Here is a 20,410-nt window from a genome sequence, read left to right as displayed (position 1 = left end):
CCCCCCTAAATCTACCAGTTCATTTTAAGCCACCCCATCTCCTCCCTGAAACTATTCATGCAAAAGACTGGAACCATAATAACGAACATATATAAAAAGTAAAAGCTTTAAAAACAAATGCAAGTAAAAAAACAACAACCAAACAATAGCCCCATCTCCGTTGTAGTTTCTGCAGACCCACATGTGCATTCAATTTCCCCAAATCTGTTCCCATATCAGAGAGGCAAACTGGGGTGGACCTTATTTCCTGGTTATACAGAATGAAGCCCATCAGCATTTTGTTTTCATTTTTGTTGCAGTTTAAACAGCATTTTATTTCAAAATGTTAGAACACTAATATCATGAATTTGAGAAAATGATCAGAGAGTCTTACATGAAGTCCTTGAAGTTATATAAAGATATATGCATTCACACACACGCACAAAATATGTAACTGGTGTCTCTGCAGGTGAAAGTTTATACATTGTAGCACTGATAGTGCCATATGTCAATAGCCCTATGTGTCATTATTACTACTACTACTACATTCAACAGCAATAGCACTAGGAGTCAACAGCACTACCAAGTTTTTATCACTATATCTCAATAGCTCTACACATGAAAAAATACCACACACACACACACACAACACCAGCAAGTGTATTACGCTGTGACAAAAATCAGGTGAGCGTTTCGGATTGTAATAATCACAGTGCATCATTCGAGCGACCTTTTTTTCATCATCTTTTTGTCACAGCGAGACCGTCATCTACTAGCTCATTTTAAGGCACCCCCATCCCCTCCCTAAAACTATCTATAGAAAAGACTTAAAACTATAATAATCAACATATATAAAAAGTGAACATTTTAAAAACAAATGTCAAGTAAGAAAAACAAACTACCACCCCATTTCCGTTGTTTCTACAGACCCACATGTGCAATCAATTCCCCCATAGTCAGTTCCCACATCAGAGAGGCAAACTGGGGTGGACCTTATTTCCTGGTTATACAGAATGAAGCCCATCAGTATTTTGTTTTCATTTTTGATGTTGTTGTTTAAATAGCATTTTATTTCAAAATGTCACAACACAAATACAACAAATTTGAGAAGATGATCAGAAAGTCTTACATAAAGTCCTTTAAGTTATATAAAGAAATATGCATGTACACACACACACACACACTTAATATGTAACAGGTGTCTCTGCAGGTGGAAGTTTATACATTGTAGCACTGATACCAGTGATAGTGTTATGTGTTTATTGCGCTATGTGACATTATTACTACGTTCAATAGCATGAGCACTAGGTGACGATAGCACTACTAAGTTCCATCACTATATCTCAATAGCTCTACACATAAAAACACACATGCACAAACAAAAAACACCAGTAAGTGTAATATGCTGTGACAAAAATCAGGTGAGCGTTTCGGATTGTAATAATCACAGTGTGTCATTCAAGCAACATTTTTTCATCATCTTTTTGTCACAGCAAAATTGTCCATTACAATGCTCCCTGAAGCAACTGAAAAATTCTGACTGAATAAAAGAAAGAACCACCATCACCAAAACTTAAGACCTCTACCACTAATTACAAACAGGTGCGCAAAACCAAACGCTAAAACCAGCATCCGGTAAAAAATATCAGCACTGACAGTGCTATGTGTTTACTGCATTATGTGACATTATTACTATGTTCAATAGCATGAGCACTAGGTGACGATAGCACTATTAAGTTTCATCACTACATCTCAATAGCTCTACACATAAAAACACACACATGCACAAACAAAAACAGCAGTAAGTGTTCAAAACTGTGACAAAAATCAGGTGAGCGTTTCGGATTGTAATAATCACAGTGCATCATTCGAGCGACCTTTTTTTTCATCATCTTTTTGTCACAGCGAGACCGTCATTTATCATCCTCTCTAAATCTACCAGTTCATTTTAAGCCACCCCACCTCCCCTCCCTAAAATTATCAATAGAAAAGACTGGAACTATAATAATTAACATACATAAAAATTAAAAATTATAAAAACAAATGCCAAGTAAGAAAAACAAACCACCACCCCATTTCTGTTGTTTCTACAGACCCACGCGTGCAATCAATTCCCCCATAGTTCCCACATCAAAGAGGCAAACTGGGGTGGACCTTATTTCCTGGTTATACAGAATGAAGCCCATCAGTATTTCATTTTCATTTTTGTTGTTGTTGTGTTTGTTTCAATAGCATTTTATTTCAAAATGTCACAACACAAATACAACAAATTTGAGAAGATGATCAGAAAGTCTTACATAAAGTCATTTAAGTTATATAAAGAAATATGCATGTACACACACACACACACACTAAATATGTAACAGGTGTCTCTGCAGGTGGAAGTTTATACATTGTAGCACTGACAGTGCTATGTGTTTACTGCATTATGTGACATTATTACTACGTTCAATAGCATGAGCACTAGGTGACGATAGCACTACTAAGTTTCATCACAACATCTCAATAGCTCTACACATAAAAACACACACATGCACAAACAAAAACAGCAGTAAGTGTTCAAAACTGTGACAAAAATCAGGTGAGCGTTTCGGATTGTAATAATCACAGTGCATCATTCGAGCGACCTTTTTTTTCATCATCTTTTTGTCACAGCGAGACCGTCGTTTATCATCCTCCCTACATCTACTGGATCATTTTAAGCCATCCCACCTCCCCTCCCTAAAATTATCTATAGAAAAGACTGGAACTACAATAATTAACATACATAAAAATTAAAAATTATAAAAACAAATGCCAAGTAAGAAAAACAAACCACCACCCCATTTCCGTTGTTTCTACAGACCCACGCGTGCAATCAATTCCCCCATAGTTCCCACATCAGAGAGGCAAACTGGGGTGGACCTTATTTCCTGGTTATACAGAATGAAGCCCATCAGCATTTTGTTTTCATTTTATTTCAAAATGTCCCAACACAAATACAACCAATTTGAGAAGACGATCAGAAAGTTTTACATAAAGTCCTTGAAGTTATATAAAGAAATATGCATGCACACACACACACACTTAATATGTAACAAGTGTCTCTGCAGGTGGAAGTTTATACATTGTAGCACTGATACCAGTGATAGTGTTGTGTGTTTATTGCGCTATGTGACATTATTACTACGTTCAATAGCATGAGCACTAGGTGACGATAGCACTACTAAGTTCCATCACTATATCTCAATAGCTCTACACATAAAAAAAACACGCACAAACAAAAAACACCAGTAAGCGTAATATGCTGTGACAAAAATCAGGTGAGCGTTTCGGATTGTAATAATCACAGTGTGTCATTCAAGCAACATTTTTTCATCATCTTTTTGTCACAGCAAAATTGTCCATTACAATGCTCCCTGAAGCAACTGAAAAATTCCGACTGCATAAAAGAAAGAACCACCATCACCAAAACTTAAGACCTCTACCACTAATTACAAACAGGTGCGCAAAACCAAACGCTAAAACCAACATCCGGTAAAAATATCAGCGTTGCTGTTTCAAAACATATTCACACACATTCCTCATGGAGTTATGACCTAGTGGTACACCCCCACTGTGTGACCGTTTTTACCCTGCCACGTAGGCAGCCATACACTGTTTTCGGGGGTGTGCATGCTGGGTATCTTCTTGTTTCCATAACCCACCAAATGCTGACATGGATTACAGGATGTTTATCGTGCGTATTTGATCTTCTGCTTGCATATACACATGAAGGGGGTTCAGGCACAAAGCAGGTCTGCACATATGTTGACCTGGGAGATCGGAAAAAAATCTCCACCCTTTACCCACCAGGCGCCGTAACTGAGATTTGGACCCGGGACCCTCAGATTGGAAGTCCCCCAACGCTTTAACCATTTGGCCATTGCGCCCGTCGTTGAATACACTAAGCTCTCTGTTGACTGGTACCAGTCAAGGACTTTTTCTTTGTTCCTTTGTCTTTCTGAATGCTTTCAGGATGCTCTTCCAGACCCCCAAGGGCAAAAAGAGGCATTTGATTGGCTAAGAGCGGACCGGGCAAGACGGGTCGTCTTTTCACTGTTAGCCACGCGAAATCTGGCCAAGCAGAGCAAACCGACAGGCCTAGTTTGCATCAGTTTGACACGGTACAGTATATGACACCAAAACATTTTCCCAAGACTTTTATTTCCAGCCCCAGAAACAGTTCCCGTATTTTTCAGACTTTCCCCCGACTTCCACGGACTCCAGTCATGCTGTGACAAAAATCAGGTGAGCGTTTGGGATTGTAATAATCACAGTGTGTCATTCACTGACAGTTTTGTCATCATTTTTTTGCACAGCACGGCTAGGTATCTATCACTATCTCCCAACCCCTGACCCCTGTTTACTAAATAATCTTAACTCTCTCCATACGAATGGCGAAAGAGACGACGTTAACAGCGTTTCACCCCAATTACAACCATCAAAATATTACAAACGGAAGGCTCTTATACTGAAGAGGTGAATGTTGACAAAGAATACCACAATTCTGACGACGGAAGCTAAAGGCTGGGTCATAGAGACACCCACTGGACATCCGAGGGGTCTGTGTAGAGGAGAAGAGAGGACTGGCCGAACTGAGTGAGTTAAACTGCTTTCAAATACAACTACCATGAGCAAGCCTCACACACGAAAAATAACCTCACCTTACAAACATGAGATATGTGCATAAAAAAGCAAAAAAAAACTAAATTAAAGCGGTCAACCACATCAACTGTAATTTGAACTAAGTTGAACTAAGCGTTTTCATACCAGCAACATGAAATTTGCACTGCCTCTACACACACACACACATACTCAAAGAATTGCTGGATTCCTTTTACACAGTTCGACTGGAGTGTTTCTGAAATGCTGACTAAACCCACTGAATCCTAGAGTTCACAGCATCGGCAAGCTTTCAGGCCATATGGATGTGGAAAAAGTGCACAAAATATACTGTTTTCCCCTCCAAATCACATGTGCACACATCCGGAAATACTGTAGAAGTTAGTTCCCTTTGCAGTTTAAGCATACACAGGCACATGAAAACATAATGATGATGCCAGAGCATTGCTTAGGCGCAGGCCTCAATGAGTTAAGTTACAGGTATTACTGCACTGATTCTCTTTTTAATTTGCTAACTGGTTTAAGTTAGTATTTGCAGGATGTTGTTTGAATACTTTAACAATAAACTAATCCTTTTTGTACAACATTCCATTTTCTTCATGCGTAAACATAAATACACCAGCTCACAAACAAACATGTCCAAGAGATCATTTGCTATAGTTGTTTGATGTTGGCTTCTGTAACAATTCCATTTTATTCCCCTGTGTTGTCTCTCCCTATCCCCCTCCACCACACACACACACTTCCTCCCCCCCCCACAACCCTTACCCCTTAAGATTCCCACCTCCCCCCTCCAACCCTCCCCCCAGCTCCCCCGCCTGATATCACTTCAAGTGGAAAGTCGTTAAACTGAACTGAAGAATGCGAGAGAACACACACACACACACCCAGACACTCGTAAGCACAGACACACACACACAACGGCACACACACACAACGGCACACACACACACACACACACTGACACACACACACACACTCATAAGCACACACACAAACACACAGACAGACAAACACAAGGATCTCACCGCTCTCAGTGTAGACAGCCCCAAAGCGGTAGTAGCACATTTTGTACATCAGGCAGTTGAGAAGGACTGGCGACCCCTCCCTGTCCACCCTGAACTCCCCCTGGGGGGTGTAGTAATCCATCTCATGGATGTGCTTCCCTCGGTCCGTGCTGCCCCCGATACGCACCATCCACAGGAACTTGTTGATGTCTGAAAAGTCACCGGATTTGTATTTATTCATTTATCTTTTATTATTTTTTTTTTAATAGCAAAGGCCTGGCTGATTGTTTGGAATCCTTGTGATGCAAATGAAAATATCACAACCAAAAAAGAAAAAGAAAAAAAAAAAAAAAAAGGGGGGGTGGGGGGCCCAAAAAACAGCACGATGCAAATCACCATCATCCACAAGAAACTTGTACACGTCTGAAAGTCACAACATTTTTATTCATTTATTCATTTCTTTCTTTCTTTTTAAATAGCAGAATCCCTGGCTGATTTTTTTATTTTATTTTAAATCCATCTTCGCAAATCAAAACAGCACAATGCAAAAAACAAAAACAAAAAAAAACAAAACAAAAAAAGACGACAACAAAAAAAACAGCACAACGCAAAAACAATATCATCCACAGGAACCAGCTGAGGTCTGCAAGTCACCATTTTATATTTTTTCAACATATCAGATGCCCTGGCTGATTTTTTTTGGAATCCTTGCAATGCAAATCAAAACAGCACAATACAAAACACCACACCATCCACTGGAACTTGTATATGTCTGAAAGTCACCAGATTAAAAAAAAAAAAAAAAAAAAAAATCATCATCAGATGCCCTGGCTGATTTCTGGGATGCAATGCAATGCAAATGAAACCACCACCATCCACAGGAACTTGCTGATGTCTGAAAGCCACCAGATTTTTATTTCTTTAGTTAATTCTTCTTCTTATTTTTCTTCTTCTTTTTTTTTTTTTTTAAACAGCAGAAGCCCTGGCTGAATTTTTTTGAATCCTTGCGATGCATATGAAAACACAATGCAAAAAAACAACAACAAAAAACACAATGCAAAAAACAACAACAAAAAACAAAAAAACACGACAAAAAACAGCACAATGCAAAAACACCATCAACCACAGGAGCTTGTAGATGTCTGCAAGTCACCAGTTAAAAAAAAAAAAAGAGTACATCTATTTAGCGTCCTCACTCTCTAAGAGCTCAGGGCGCTTTACACGAAAGAAAAAGTTACAAATTACATGAATCATTCATGACCACTTTTTCTCACCCCCCACTCATGTGTCATGCATCAAAAGTGAGCTGACAAGGATGGTGCTGGAGAAGAAGGAAGCTCTGAATGCTTATAGATAGGTTTTTATAAAGAGGATTTTTTTAAATTTTTAGTGGAGAGCGAAAAGCCGAGATAGAATTAGATGCCCAGATATGATGAGGGGAAGGCTGTTGCAGATATGAGGAGCAGCAAAGAGGAAAGAACATTCACCATAGGTTCTTGTGCTGAACTTTCAGAATCTAACAGTCAGAAGAAGAAGAGCGAAGAGTTCATGAGGGAATGTAAGCACTGGTAAGATCAGAAAGACAGGTAGGTCCTGTGTATTGGGTGCCCTGTGGCTACGTGTCAAACACATGTGTGACTTCTCAAACTTTACCTGGACAAAAACATACTTTACCCAGTCCACAGCTGTAATCTACAAAAGATACCTAGTGAATCCTTGTGAATGACTGGTGCGTGTGCGCTTTGATTTGTCTTTGTACAAAGATTCAGAGCTATACAAATACTTCTAATCATTATCATTACTATAATCATTATTTTATCATAATCATCACAATTTCCTCCAATCAGAAAGCCAACTTGTTAAGGCCCTGCAAAACACACACACAAACCATGCACAAAGCAAACAACAACCAAACAACTGCAACCACCCCCCCCAAAAAAAAAACAAACAAACAAACAAACAAACCCAAACAACAAAAACCTCACCATCAGAAGAGTACCCTGTGAGGCCACCAAAAATGACCAGCACATAACTGACGTCCAGCTCTCGCATGATCTCGTAGGCCTTTTCCTCTGTTGAGGCCATTGCCTGCACATCACATGGAAACCAATCACACACACAGGGATTGGAGTGTCAGTGTACCTATGTCTGCATGCCTGTGTACATCCATAAATGGGTATGCATAGGGCTGGAGTCGAGCGGAGGGAGCGAAGGAAGTGAAGGAGGCAGCGGGTTGGCGTTGTTGAGAGGGCCAGAAATAGAGGGCCCAGAGTGTCCGCGAATCGACTGTGATTTAATTTTAGCCTGATCTCCCAATCGAACCATATAATTATGTGACCTGGTTGAAGACAGAATTTGACAAAAAACAAGAACGCCAGAGAATCGACAGACAGACAGAAAATACGAAAAACCTTAGCCGTATGAAGAGCACAGGAACAGGAGTCATAATGGCTGCCGGAAAAAGAGGGCGCTAGCCAGCGGGACAAAGGGGAGGTTACCTACTTCCGGGAGGTTATCGGCTGTAGTATTTTCGTTTTCTCTGCATAGGCGGATAGTAGTTTGCACAGGACAGGAATGTCAGAACCCTGCCGGAGTCTGCACTAGTTGGGTCACGGTTAAGTATGTGTAATTAAATGGGTATACATATCTATGCATATGTATAAGGAAGGTGGCAGAATGGTTAAGACACTTATCTGCCATCACAGTGTCCATGAGTGTCTGGGTTCGATTCCTGCCCTCACCCTTTCTCCCAAGTTTGACTGGAAAATCAAACCGAGCGTCTTTCATTCGGATGAGGCGAGTGGTTAAAGCGCTGGACTTTCAATCTGAGGGTTCTGGGTTCGAATCTCAGTGCACCTGGTGGGTAAAGGGGTGGAGATTTTTCCGATCTCCCAGGTCAACATATGTGCAGACCTGCTAGTGCCTGAACCCCCTTCGTGTGTATGCGCACGCAGATCAAATACACACGTTAAAAATCCTGTAATCCATGTTAGCGTTTGGTGGGTTATGGAAACAAGAATATACCCAGCATGCACACCCCCAAAAACAGAGTATGGCTGCCTACATGGTGGGGGTAAATTAAAAAAAAGAAAAAGAAAAAAAAAAAAAGAAACGGTCACACATGTAAAATGTTACATGCCTGTCTGAGTGTGTATGTGTGTGCGTCTGAAATCTGATTGAATGACACAGGAAACGAATAATGAGCGCCCAGTGGCAGCCGTCAGTCGGCTCTACCCAGGTAGGCAGCCTGTGGTGCAAATGTCCCCGGTATGTAAAGCGCTTAGAGCTTGGTCTCTGACCGAGGATAGGTGCTATATTAAGTATCCACATCAATCAATCAATCAATCAAGAAACAGAGGTCCCATGTGCAATCAATCAAGAAACAGAGGTCCCATGTGCAGCATGCACTCGGCACACTGAAGAACCCGTGGCAACACAAATATTGCCCTATGGCAAAATTCTATAGAAGAAATCCCCTCTGATAGGTACACAAAATATGTATTCACTCAACGCCAGAGAATCGACAGACAGGCAGAAAATACGAAAAAACTTGAAGAGCACAGGAACAGGAGTCATGATGGCTGCCGGAAAAAGAGGGCGCTAGCCAGCGGGACAAAGGGGAGGTTACCTACTTCCGGGAGGTTATCGGCCGTAGTTTCGTTTTCTCTGCATAGGCAGATAGTAGTTTGCACAGGACAGGAATGTCAGAACCCTGCAGGAGTCTGCACTAGTTGGGTCACGGTTAAGTATGTGTAATTAAATGGGTATACATATCTATGCATATGTGTAAGGAAGGTGGCAGAATGGTTAAGACGCTTATCTGCCATCACAGTGTCCATGAGTGTCTGGGTTCGATTCCTGCCCTCACCCTTTCTCCCAAGTTTGACTGGAAAATCAAACCGAGCGTCTTTCATTCGGATGAGGCGAGTGGTTAAAGCGCTGGACTTTCAATCTGAGGGTTCTGGGTTCGAATCTCAGTGCACCTGGTGGGTAAAGGGGTGGAGATTTTTCCGATCTCCCAGGTCAACATATGTGCAGACCTGCTAGTGCCTGAACCCCCTTCGTGTGTATGCGCACGCAGATCAAATACACACGTTAAAAATCCTGTAATCCATGTTAGCGTTCGGTGGGTTATGGAAACAAGAATATACCCAGCATACACACCCCCAAAAACAGAATATGGCTGCCTACATGGTGGGGGTAAATTAAAAAAAAGAAAAAGAAAAAAAAAAAGAAACGGTCACACATGTAAAATGTTACATGCCTGTCTGAGTGTGTATGTGTGTGCGTCTGAAATCTGATTGAATGACACAGGAAACGAATAATGAGCGCCCAGTGGCAGCCGTCAGTCGGCTCTACCCAGGTAGGCAGCCTGTGGTGCAAATGTCCCCGGTATGTAAAGCGCTTAGAGCTTGGTCTCTGACCGAGGATAGGTGCTATATTAAGTATCCACATCAATCAATCAATCAATCAAGAAACAGAGGTCCCATGTGCAATCAATCAAGAAACAGAGGTCCCATGTGCAGCATGCACTGGGCACGCTGAAGAACCCGTGGCAACACAAATATTGCCCTATGGCAAAATTCTATAGAAGAAATCCCCTCTGATAGGTACACAAAAATATGTATTCACTCAACGCCTGACTAATCGCGCTGGGTTACGCTGCTAGTCACGCATCAACCATGCAGAAGTGGGGAAGTGTATATATGGATGTGTCCGAACACGGTGAAGCCTCCTTGGGAAACTGAAACTGCACATGTATAAAACACATGGAGCAATGTCTCACTTGTGATATATATGTGTTGTTCCATGTGTTGTTCTCTAAATGTGTGTGTGTGTGTGTGTGTGTGTGTGTGTGTGACAGTGTGTGTCTCACACAATATCTCATCTGGCTGATGTGGGATATATACATGTTGTTCCTCGCATAGCTGTCTAAATGTATGTGCAAATATATGCGCGCGTATGTGTGTGTGTGTGTGTAGCACACTGTTTCACCTGGCTGAATATATGTGTGTTGCTCCAAGTGGTGTCTGAACATTGTGTGTGTGTTTGTGTGGGTGTGTCGCAATGTCTTACCTGGCTGATGCAGGATATATGCATGTTCTTCCTTGCACTGTTGTTTAAATGTATACATGTGTAAATATTATGTGTGTGTGTGTGTGTCTTGCATACTGTCTCACCTCGTTGACGTGAAACATATGCGTGTTGTTCCAGATGTTGTTTTGTAAATATATGCATTTGTGTGTGGTTTGCACATTCTCACCTCGCTGACGTGAAACATATGCGTGTTGTTCCAGATGTTGTTTTGTAAATATATGTATTTGTGTGTGGTTTGCACAGTCTCACCTCGCTGACGTGAAACATATGCGTGTTGTTCCAGATGTTGTTTTGTAAATATATGTATTTGTGTGTATTTTGCACAGTCTCACCTGGCCGACGCGGGATATATGTGTTGTTCCAGGTGTTGCTTTCTAAATGTATGTGTGTGTGTGTTTTGCACAGTCTCACCTCGGCTGACGTGAAACATATGCGTGTTGTTCCAGGTGTTGCTTTCTAAATATATGTATTTGTGTGTGGTTTTGCACAGTCTCGCCTGGCCAGACAGGGAACATATGCGTGTTGTTCCAGGTGTTGCTTTCTAAATGTATGAGTGTGTGTGTGTATTTTGCACAGTCTCACCTGGCCGACGCGGGATATATGTGTTGTTCCAGGTGTTGCTTTCTAAATGTATGTGTGTGTGTGTATTTTGCACACAGTCTCACCTGGCCGACGCGGGATATATGTGTTGTTCCAGGTGTTGCTTTCTAAATGTATGTGTGTGTGTGTATTTTGCACACAGTCTCACCTGGCCGACGCGGGATATATGTGTGTTGTTCCAGGTGTTGCTTTCTAAATGTATGAGTGTGTGTGTGTATTTTGCACACAGTCTCACCTGGCCGACGCGGGATATATGTGTTGTTCCAGGTGTTGCTTTCTAAATGTATGAGTGTGTGTGTGTATTTTGCACACAGTCTCACCTGGCCGACGCGGGATATATGTGTGTTGTTCCAGGTGTTGCTTTCTAAATGTATGTGTGTGTGTGTATTTTGCACACAGTCTCACCTGGCCGACGCGGGATATATATGTGTTGTTCCAGGTGTTGCTTTCTAAATGTATGTGTGTGTGTATTTTGCACACAGTCTCACCTGGCCGACGCGGGATATATGTGTGTTGTTCCAGGTGTTGTTGTCCACCAGTATGGTTCTGTTGGCCATGGCTGTGATCTGGTAGCCGTAATCCCACCATGACATCACTTTGGCGTCCTGAAAGACAGTCACCATTACACCATTATGTTTTTGCTTTAAGTCTCACCGATCCACTTTTTTTTTGTTTTTTTTTTTGGTTTAAGTCTAGCCAATCACACAGGCCTGTAAAACTGTAAATATTGGTCTTCTAGTATCAGACAAAAACGAAAAAAAAAAAAAAAAAAAAAGGAAAGTTAAGCCTAAGTACTGTCACATTCATGTACACAAACCTATAACATGCCTCTCATGCTTCTGTCAATTTTTCACAGGAGGATTAAAAAACAACAACAACAAAAAACAAAAAAAAACCCCCAACCACCACCAACCTAACCTCAACAGAAAAATAACTGTACAGAAAAATAACAAAATCATACAAAACAAGCATACGAAACTAAACACCCTGAAAAACACACATCCTCATGAAGGATCTCACCAGAACTAACTGCATGAAAAATACACCCCTGAAAAAACATACGCTGTCACCATAACTAACTGCGTGAAGAATACAATCTTAAAACCCACACATCATCATCGTAAGTTCCTGCAGGAGAAGTGTAACCCTGAAAAAAAGCAAAACAAAACCCCACAAATGAAAGATGCATCTCACCCAAATTAATTCAGTGCACACAGTAATTCTGTAACTCAAAGACCCCAGCACTCACTTTAGGGAAATTAGATGTAGTGGCAAGTTCTGAAAAATACCCTACCACTCCAAAAACTAAAGCTATATCGAAACAAATAATAAATTCTTCAAAAACACACGAGACAATGTGAAAGAGAGAGAGAGCGCGAGATACATTTCAACATTCTATCTTTGCTTTCTGATGCCCTTCTGCGCTAAGTAAACTTTTCATGCTTTTTAAACAATTTGAATGTCTTTTTGTTCAACTTATACACAGTAACACACACACACACCACACAAACACAAAGAAACAAGCACACACACAAATGCACGCACACCACACACACACATGTTCAACTTATACACAGTAACATACACACGCTCAAATGTGCACACACACAAAGACACCACACACACACACACACAAATCTCATTGTCGTCGGCCTCCTTCCGTCTCGAGAGACAATGGCTGCACCAGAAATGTAGTAATTGCTGGACAAAAAAAATCCACCTCTCGACAAACCTTTAACACCACCACCTCAGCCTATCCACCCCCACTCCTCCACCACACACCCACATTCCCTCTCCACCCACCTCGGGCGTGTTGTGTCGCAGCCAGTAGTATGCCTCTCGGAAATCGTCAAAGATGATGCGGCTGCCGTCGCCCCCGCGGGCGGAGAGCACAATGGAGGGGCTGGAGTAGGCCTCTGAGGTGACCCAGGTGCAGTGGAAGGTGTACATGATGAGGAAGGCCGTCACGATCAGCACCACCTGTGTGTGTTGAACACAAAGATTAAAGCCTAAAGGTTAAAGGTCCCATAAGGAAGGCCGTCACGATCAGCACCACCCCGTTGGCAATCTGCCCCAAACAGAGCACACCATCATCCTCATTTTGTGCTCCATTTCTTCATGTGTGTGTTGAAAACAAAAGTTAAAAGCCTAATGTTTAAAGGTCCCATAATGTTTAAAGGTCCCATAAGGAAGGCCGTCATGATCAGCACCACCCCATTGGCAATCTGCCCCAACAACATACAACTCTCCTCACTTTGTGCTCCACGTCTTCATGTGTGTGTTGAACACAAAGATTAAAGCCTAAAGGTTAAAGGTCCCATAAAGAAGGCCGTCACGATCAGCACCACACTGTTGGCAATGTGCCCCAAACAGAGACCACCACCACCCTCATTTTGTGCTCCATGTCTTCATGTGTGTGTTGAAAACAAAGATTAAAGTCTAAAGGTTAAAGATCCCATATATGCAAGACTGTGACAATCAGCACAAAGGCTAAAGCCTAAAGGTTAAAGGTCCCATAAGGAAGGCCGTGACAATCAGCACAAAGGTTAAAGCCTAAAGGTTAAAGGTCCCATATGCAAGACTGTGACAATCAGCACAAAGGCTAAAGCCAAAAGGTTAAAGGTCCCATATGCAAGACTGTGACAATCAGCACAAAGGTTAAAGCCTAAAGGTTAAAGGTCCCATATGCAAGGCTGTGACAATCAGCACAAAGGTTAAAGCCTAAAGGTTAAAAGTCCCGTAAGGAAGGCCGTGACAATCAGCACAAAGGTTAAAGCCTAAAGGTTAAAAGTCCCATAAGGAAGGCCGTGACAATCAGCACAAAGGCTAAAGCCTAAAGGTTAAAAGTCCCGTAAGGAAGGCCGTGACAATCAGCACCACCCCGTTGACGATCTGCCCCAACAACATGGCTCTCACTTTGTGCTCCAAGTCTTCACGCGAGAGGGTGAGTGGACAGAAAATGAGAGAAGGAGAGAGAGGAAGAGAAACAGAGAGAAAGAGAGAGACATACAGACAGACAGACAGACACACACACACACACAAAAAAAAAAAAAAAAAAAAAAAGAGAGAGAGAGAGAGAGAGAGAGAGAGAGAGAGAGAGAGAGAGAAAGGGGTTAAAAAAAAAAAAAAAAAAAAAAAATACAGGATGAGGTACTACCCACCTCGTTCTTGAGGGGGTAGGTGGAGTCTGGTTTCTTGGGCTTCTTGTCGCGACGGCTGGCGTCCAGGTTCCTCATGTAGGTGGTGAGGATGGAGGACACACCGATGCCCGACAGGATGCACATCACCGGGGCCAGCACCAGCATGAGACGCACCATCACACCCTGCACACACATACACACACACACATATATATATACCATATATATATATATATATATATATATACATACCATCACCCCCCGCACCAACTCATGAAATTACATATCACACATGTTTCATAAAAGCAGACCCCCCCCCGCCAACCCCCCCCAACCACTCACACACACCCCCACCAACATCCACACATTCAATAATAAATAAAAACGGTTCAAACACATTCACTTATTAACTCAACATCTCATACAACACACAAAAAAGCTCACAACCACCCCACAGACACACACATCCCATCACTCACTATCCCACCACTTCAAACACCATGTTAAAACAAGAGAGGCAAGGCCTTCAAGACTCATTTGTGATACACTAAAAAAAAAAAAAAAAAAAAAAAAATCCAAGCTTTTTATGTACTGAGTATAATTTCAAAATGTAATGTTTAAGATGAGAAAGATCAGTTTAAAGCAAATTAAGTCCCCTAGCATTAATTACAGAGTAATTTCCCTTTTTTACTAACTGCACCAAAACGTTTGCAAAATAAATAAAACTCCCATGCTTAGCATAAGAAGTTCCTGTTTGAACAAAAAATGATAATAATGACTGCTCTTGTTGCTGGGTCAGAATATCAGATCAAAGTGCCAAGTTCAGAGAATACAAAAAATATAAATATAACAGTAAATGCAGTTTGCATATAATTAGGCTTCATTTTTTTTGTGCCCATCCCATAGGTGCAATATTGTTTTAAACAAGATGACTGGAAAGAACTGAATTTTTACTATTTTTATGCCTAATTTGGTGTCAACTGACAAAGTATTTGCACAATGCAGAGAAAATGTCAATGTTAAAGTTTACCACAGACACACACACACAGACAACCGAACACTGGGTTAAAACATAGACTCACTTTGTTTACAGAAGCGAGTCAAAAATGAAACATTCACCATTACCCCCCCACCACCTCCCCCCCCAAAAAAACCCCACTCACAGCAACGTAGACAATGGTGACGACCACGCCAACACAGACTGATGCTCAGCAACTCTCGCACGCGTTTCACCACCCCGCACACCAACCACCCCACACCCCCTCCACTCACAGCAAAGTAGATGCTGGTGATGCCCCATATCCACACAGCCGACGCTCAGTAACTGGCACACACTGTCACAAAACCCACCACCCTCCACACCCCAAAACACCCACTCACAGAAACCTTGATCCTGATGACGACGACCACACCAACACAGACCCGACGCTCAGGAACTGGCACACACGTTCCACCCCCCTCACCCCCACCCCCTGCCCCCCCATCACAGAAAAGTTGATCCTGGTGACGCCCACACCCATACAGATGACGCTCAGTAACTGACACACATGTTCACAAAACCCACCACCCCCATCCCCCCACTCAACAAAATAGAACCTTGTGAAGCCCACACCCACCACTCGGTAACGGACGCATATGTTCACAAAACCTAAACCCCCCCAAAGTTGATAATGGTGACAACCACATCAACACAGACTGATGCTCAGTAACTCACACACACATTCCACAACCCCCCCCACCCTGCAACCCACCACCACCCCCCAAAAAAACCCCACTCACAGCTGCTGGGTTCATACCTGTTGACAACCCCCCCCCCCCCCCCCCAACCTTTCCCCCATTCACCCCCCCCCACACACACACCATGTTCACAAAAGCCCACCCCCACTCAACCCCCCCACCCCCTGACCACCACCAAACCACCCCGCCCCCCCCCAACCTCTTCCACTCACAGCGAAGTAGATGCTGGTGACGCCGTACATGACGATGAAGATGTTGGCGTCAGTCAGCTTGGTGAAGCAGAAGTAGAGCCCCACAGGGAACATAAACACCAGCAGCTGCAGGTCAAAGTAGAAAGACGACCACGTCGTCGGCTGGTGCTCCGACACAGAGGCGATGATGGGGATGTTGTTCTTGGCGTAGGATGGATCCAACAGAGAGTAGAAGCGACCTGTCCAGGGGGAGATTTCTGAAGGGGGGAACTGAGTTAAGCAAAAAAGCACACAGTTTTCTAACCTGTCCAGGGGATGATTTCTGAGGGGGGGGGGGGGGGGAGCCCAGTTAACAAAGCAAAAACAGTTTCTAACCTGTCCAGGGGATGATTTCTGAGGGGGGAGCCCAGTTAACAATGCAAAAACAGTTTCCAACCTGTCCAGGGGATGATTTCTGAGGAGGGGGAGCCCAGTTAACAAAGCAAAAACAAGTTTCTAACCTGTCCAGGGGATGATTTCTGAGGGGGGAGCCCAGTTAACAAAGCAAAAACAGTTTCCAACCTGTCCAGGGGATGATTACTGACGGGGGAGCCCAGTTAACAATGCAAAAACAGTTTCTAACCTGTCCAGGGGAAGATTTCTGAGGGGGGAGCCCAGTTAACAAAGCAAAAACAGTTTCAAACCTGTCCAGGGGATGATTTCTGAGTGGGGAGCCCAGTTAATGCAAAAACAGTTTCAAACCTGTCCAGGGGGATGATTTCTGAGGGGGGAGCCCAGTTAACAAAGCAAAAACAGTTTCAAACCTGTCCAGGGGAAGATTTCTGAGGGGGGAGCCCAGTTAACAAAGCAAAAACAGTTTCCAACCTGTCCAGGGGATGATTACTGACGGGGGAGCCCAGTTAACAAAGCAAAAACAGTTTCCAACCTGTCCAGGGGAAGATTTCTGAGGGGGAAGCCCAGTTAACAAAGCAAAAAACAGTTTCTAACCTGTCCAGGGGATGATTTCTGAGGAGGGTGCCCAGTTAACAAAGCAAAAACAAGTTTCTAACCTGTCCAGGGGAAGATTTCTGACGGGGGAGCCCAGTTAACAATGCAAAAACAGTTTCAAACCTGTCCAGGGGATGATTTCTGAGTGGGAGCGGGGGAATCCAGTTAAGCCAAAACCAACAGTTTCAGAGCCAGACTCTGGCAGGGGTCTGATTATTGTCCTGTACATAATACTACTCAAGCACAGGAGAAACTATGCATTACCCTTGTGCAGAACACCATTCAAATCAACCTTCTTCCTCTTTCCTCTTTATGCTTCTTATATGTGAACCACCCAGCAGAACATTTTTTTTTAGAATCTTACAAGGGTTAAATACATATAATGCAGATTTCATATTTCTGCAAAGCACTGAAATATGTACACCCTGGTTGGCTGTTTTTAAAAAAAAAATTTATTAAAAAAAAAAAAAAATTATTTACATTTATTTGCGTATTTATCATCATTTATTTTATTTATCTATTTATTTATTTTATTTTCATTATTATTATTTATTTATTTTTATTTTTTAAATTTATTATTATTATTTTTTAAATTATATTATTATTATTATTTATTTATTTAATTTTATTTATTTATTTATTTTAATTTATTTATTAATTAATTATTTTTTTTTCTCTCAAGGCCTGACAAAGCGTGTTGGGTTACGCTGCTGGTCAGGCATCTGCTTGGCAGATGTGGTGTAGTGTATGTGGATTTGTCCGAACGCAGTGACGCCTCCTTGAGCTACTGAAAGTTTATCTTGCATCCAGATGATGTGCACATGCAGCTGATATATGTGCATTTAAGTGTGTGTGGGCGTGACTGACGCCTGACTGAATGACCCAGGAAACGAATGATGAACACCTAAAGGCAGCTCTCCAAGCTGATTCTGTCCAGGTAGGCAGCCTGTTGCGCAAATGATTCTGTGCCGGTAAAGCGTTTAACTCACTCAGTACGGCCAGTCCTCTCTTCTCCTCTACACAGACCCTTCGGATGTCCAGTGGGTGTCTGAATGACCCAACCCTTTGGCTTCCGTCGTCAGAATTGTGGTATTCTTTGTCAACATTCACCTCTTCAGTATAAGAGCCTTCCACTTGCAATATTTTGATGATGGTAACTGGGGCGAAACGCTGTTAACGTCGTCTCTTTCGCCGTTCGTATGGAGAGAGTTAAAGCTACATGAGTATCCATCTCAATCAGATCTTGGTCTCTGACCAAGGATAAGTGCGAAAAATGTATCCCTACCAATCGCACATGTACAGACACATCTATGTACACACAACCATACAAACACTGATATGAATCTTCCACAAGGTTTGGATGATAGGAACCTTGGCTCTTAGTGCTGCGACCTTGGAGGCTAGTTGACCTTTGGGAACCATCCTAATGCCGACTGTCCTAAAGCCCTCTTGGCTGAGAGAGTGGGGATGTAACTTGTGCAAGACACTCTCCACTACAACCAAGTTCTAGCCCAGTGAGTCCGGACAGTTACCTCCTCTGCTGCTCTGAAGGTCATAGTCGGACATGAATGACTACCATACATACATACATCAATCAATCAACGCACATGTACACACACACGCACATTTACGTACACACACACACACATCTCTCTGCAAGGGCAGGATGATGCATCAACTGCCCTAGAACCAGAAGGACAAGGATACTGCCCAGAGCGGTGGCGACGGCGGCAGCACCGAAGGCGATGGTGCCGGTGAGCAGGACCAGACTGCGGAAGAGCAGGGAGAACTGTTCGCGGGACAGGCGGGACCGCAGGTAGTCCACAAAGGCGTGGATCTGGCACAGCCCAAACACGCCCAGAGCCTGCAACACCAGCACCGTCAGTCAGCGCCCTTGTTTCTGTATACATTCATACCTTATCTTTGGTACTGGCTTAATTACCACTGATGACTGCTGTTTCAGTTTTTGACTCACTTGTGTAAACAAAGTGAGTCTATGTTTTAACCCAGTGTTCGGTTGTCTGTGTGTGTGTGTGTGTGTGTGTGTCCATGTGTCTGTGTGTCCATGGTAAACTTTAACACTGACATTTTCTCTGCAAATACTTTTGTCAGTTGACACCAAATTTGGCATAAAAATAGGAAAAATTCAGTTCTTTCCAGTCATCTTGTTTAAAACAATATTGCACCTCTGGGATGGGCACAAAAAAATAAAAAAAGAAGCCTAATTATATGCAAACTGCATTTACTGTTATATTTATATTTTTTGTATTCTCTAAACTTAGCACTTTGACCTCATATTCTGAAACAACAAGAGGAGTCATTATTATCATATTTTGTTCAAACAGGAACTTCTTTTGCTAAGCATGGAAGTTTTATTTATTTTGCAAACGTTTTGGTGCAGATGGTAAAATAGGGAAATTACTCTGTAATTAATGCTAGGGGACTTAATTTATCACAAGTGAGTCTTGAAGGCCTTGCCTCTCTTGTTCCTTATACATTTATACCTTATCTTAGGTACGGCCATGATACCACTGATAACTGCTGGTTCAGTTTTTCCTTATACATTTATACCTTATCTCAGGTACGGCCATAATACCACTGATGACTACTGGGATAGTAGTTTGCACAGGACAGGAATGTCAGACCCCTGCCGGAGTCTGCACTAGTTGGGTCATGGTTAAGTATGTGTAATTAAACTGCTGTTTCTGTTTTTCCTTATACATTTATACCTTATCTTAGGTACGGCCATAATACCAATGATGACTGCTGTTTCAGTTTCTCCGATACATTTATACCTTATCTTAGCTACGGCGATAATACCAATGATGACTGCTGTTTCAGTTTCTGAATGAAGCGTCACTGTGTTTGGGCAAATCTGTTAACTTATACGCCACACTACATCTGCTAGGCAGATGCCTCCAACCAGCAGCATAGCCCAACATGACAGTCAGGCCTTGAGTGCGTACATAATTATATATATATATATATATATATTATATATATATATATATATTTGTGTACCCATCAG

At 42.4% G+C, this 20,410-nt stretch overlaps 1 protein-coding gene across 2 annotated transcripts in view; it reads right to left on the bottom strand.

The window, feature by feature from the left end:
* LOC143276801 (dolichyl-diphosphooligosaccharide--protein glycosyltransferase subunit STT3A) overlaps positions 1 to 20,410 on the bottom strand; it is a 38,072-nt gene that overhangs the window by 3,144 nt on the left and 14,518 nt on the right. The window contains exons 8-15 of one of the 2 annotated variants that reach the window (XM_076581450.1): positions 19,090 to 19,246; positions 16,417 to 16,652; positions 14,489 to 14,650; positions 13,541 to 13,552; positions 13,131 to 13,307; positions 11,816 to 11,932; positions 7,616 to 7,718; positions 5,652 to 5,840 (exon numbers count right to left, since the gene is read on the bottom strand). In XM_076581450.1, the coding sequence (XP_076437565.1) occupies positions 5,652 to 5,840; positions 7,616 to 7,718; positions 11,816 to 11,932; positions 13,131 to 13,307; positions 13,541 to 13,552; positions 14,489 to 14,650; positions 16,417 to 16,652; positions 19,090 to 19,246 (1,153 nt within the window). Of the gene's footprint in view, positions 1 to 5,651; positions 5,841 to 7,615; positions 7,719 to 11,815; positions 11,933 to 13,130; positions 13,308 to 13,383; positions 13,396 to 13,540; positions 13,553 to 14,488; positions 14,651 to 16,416; positions 16,653 to 19,089; positions 19,247 to 20,410 lie in introns of both variants that reach the window. The other variant, XM_076581449.1, reaches the window with a different exon arrangement.

This window comes from Babylonia areolata, chromosome 33 (genome assembly GCF_041734735.1).
Source record: "Babylonia areolata isolate BAREFJ2019XMU chromosome 33, ASM4173473v1, whole genome shotgun sequence".
Taxonomy (NCBI): domain Eukaryota; kingdom Metazoa; phylum Mollusca; class Gastropoda; order Neogastropoda; family Buccinidae; genus Babylonia; species Babylonia areolata.
Note: the sequence above shows the minus strand (reverse complement) of the source record. Positions and strands in the feature narration are given on the sequence as shown.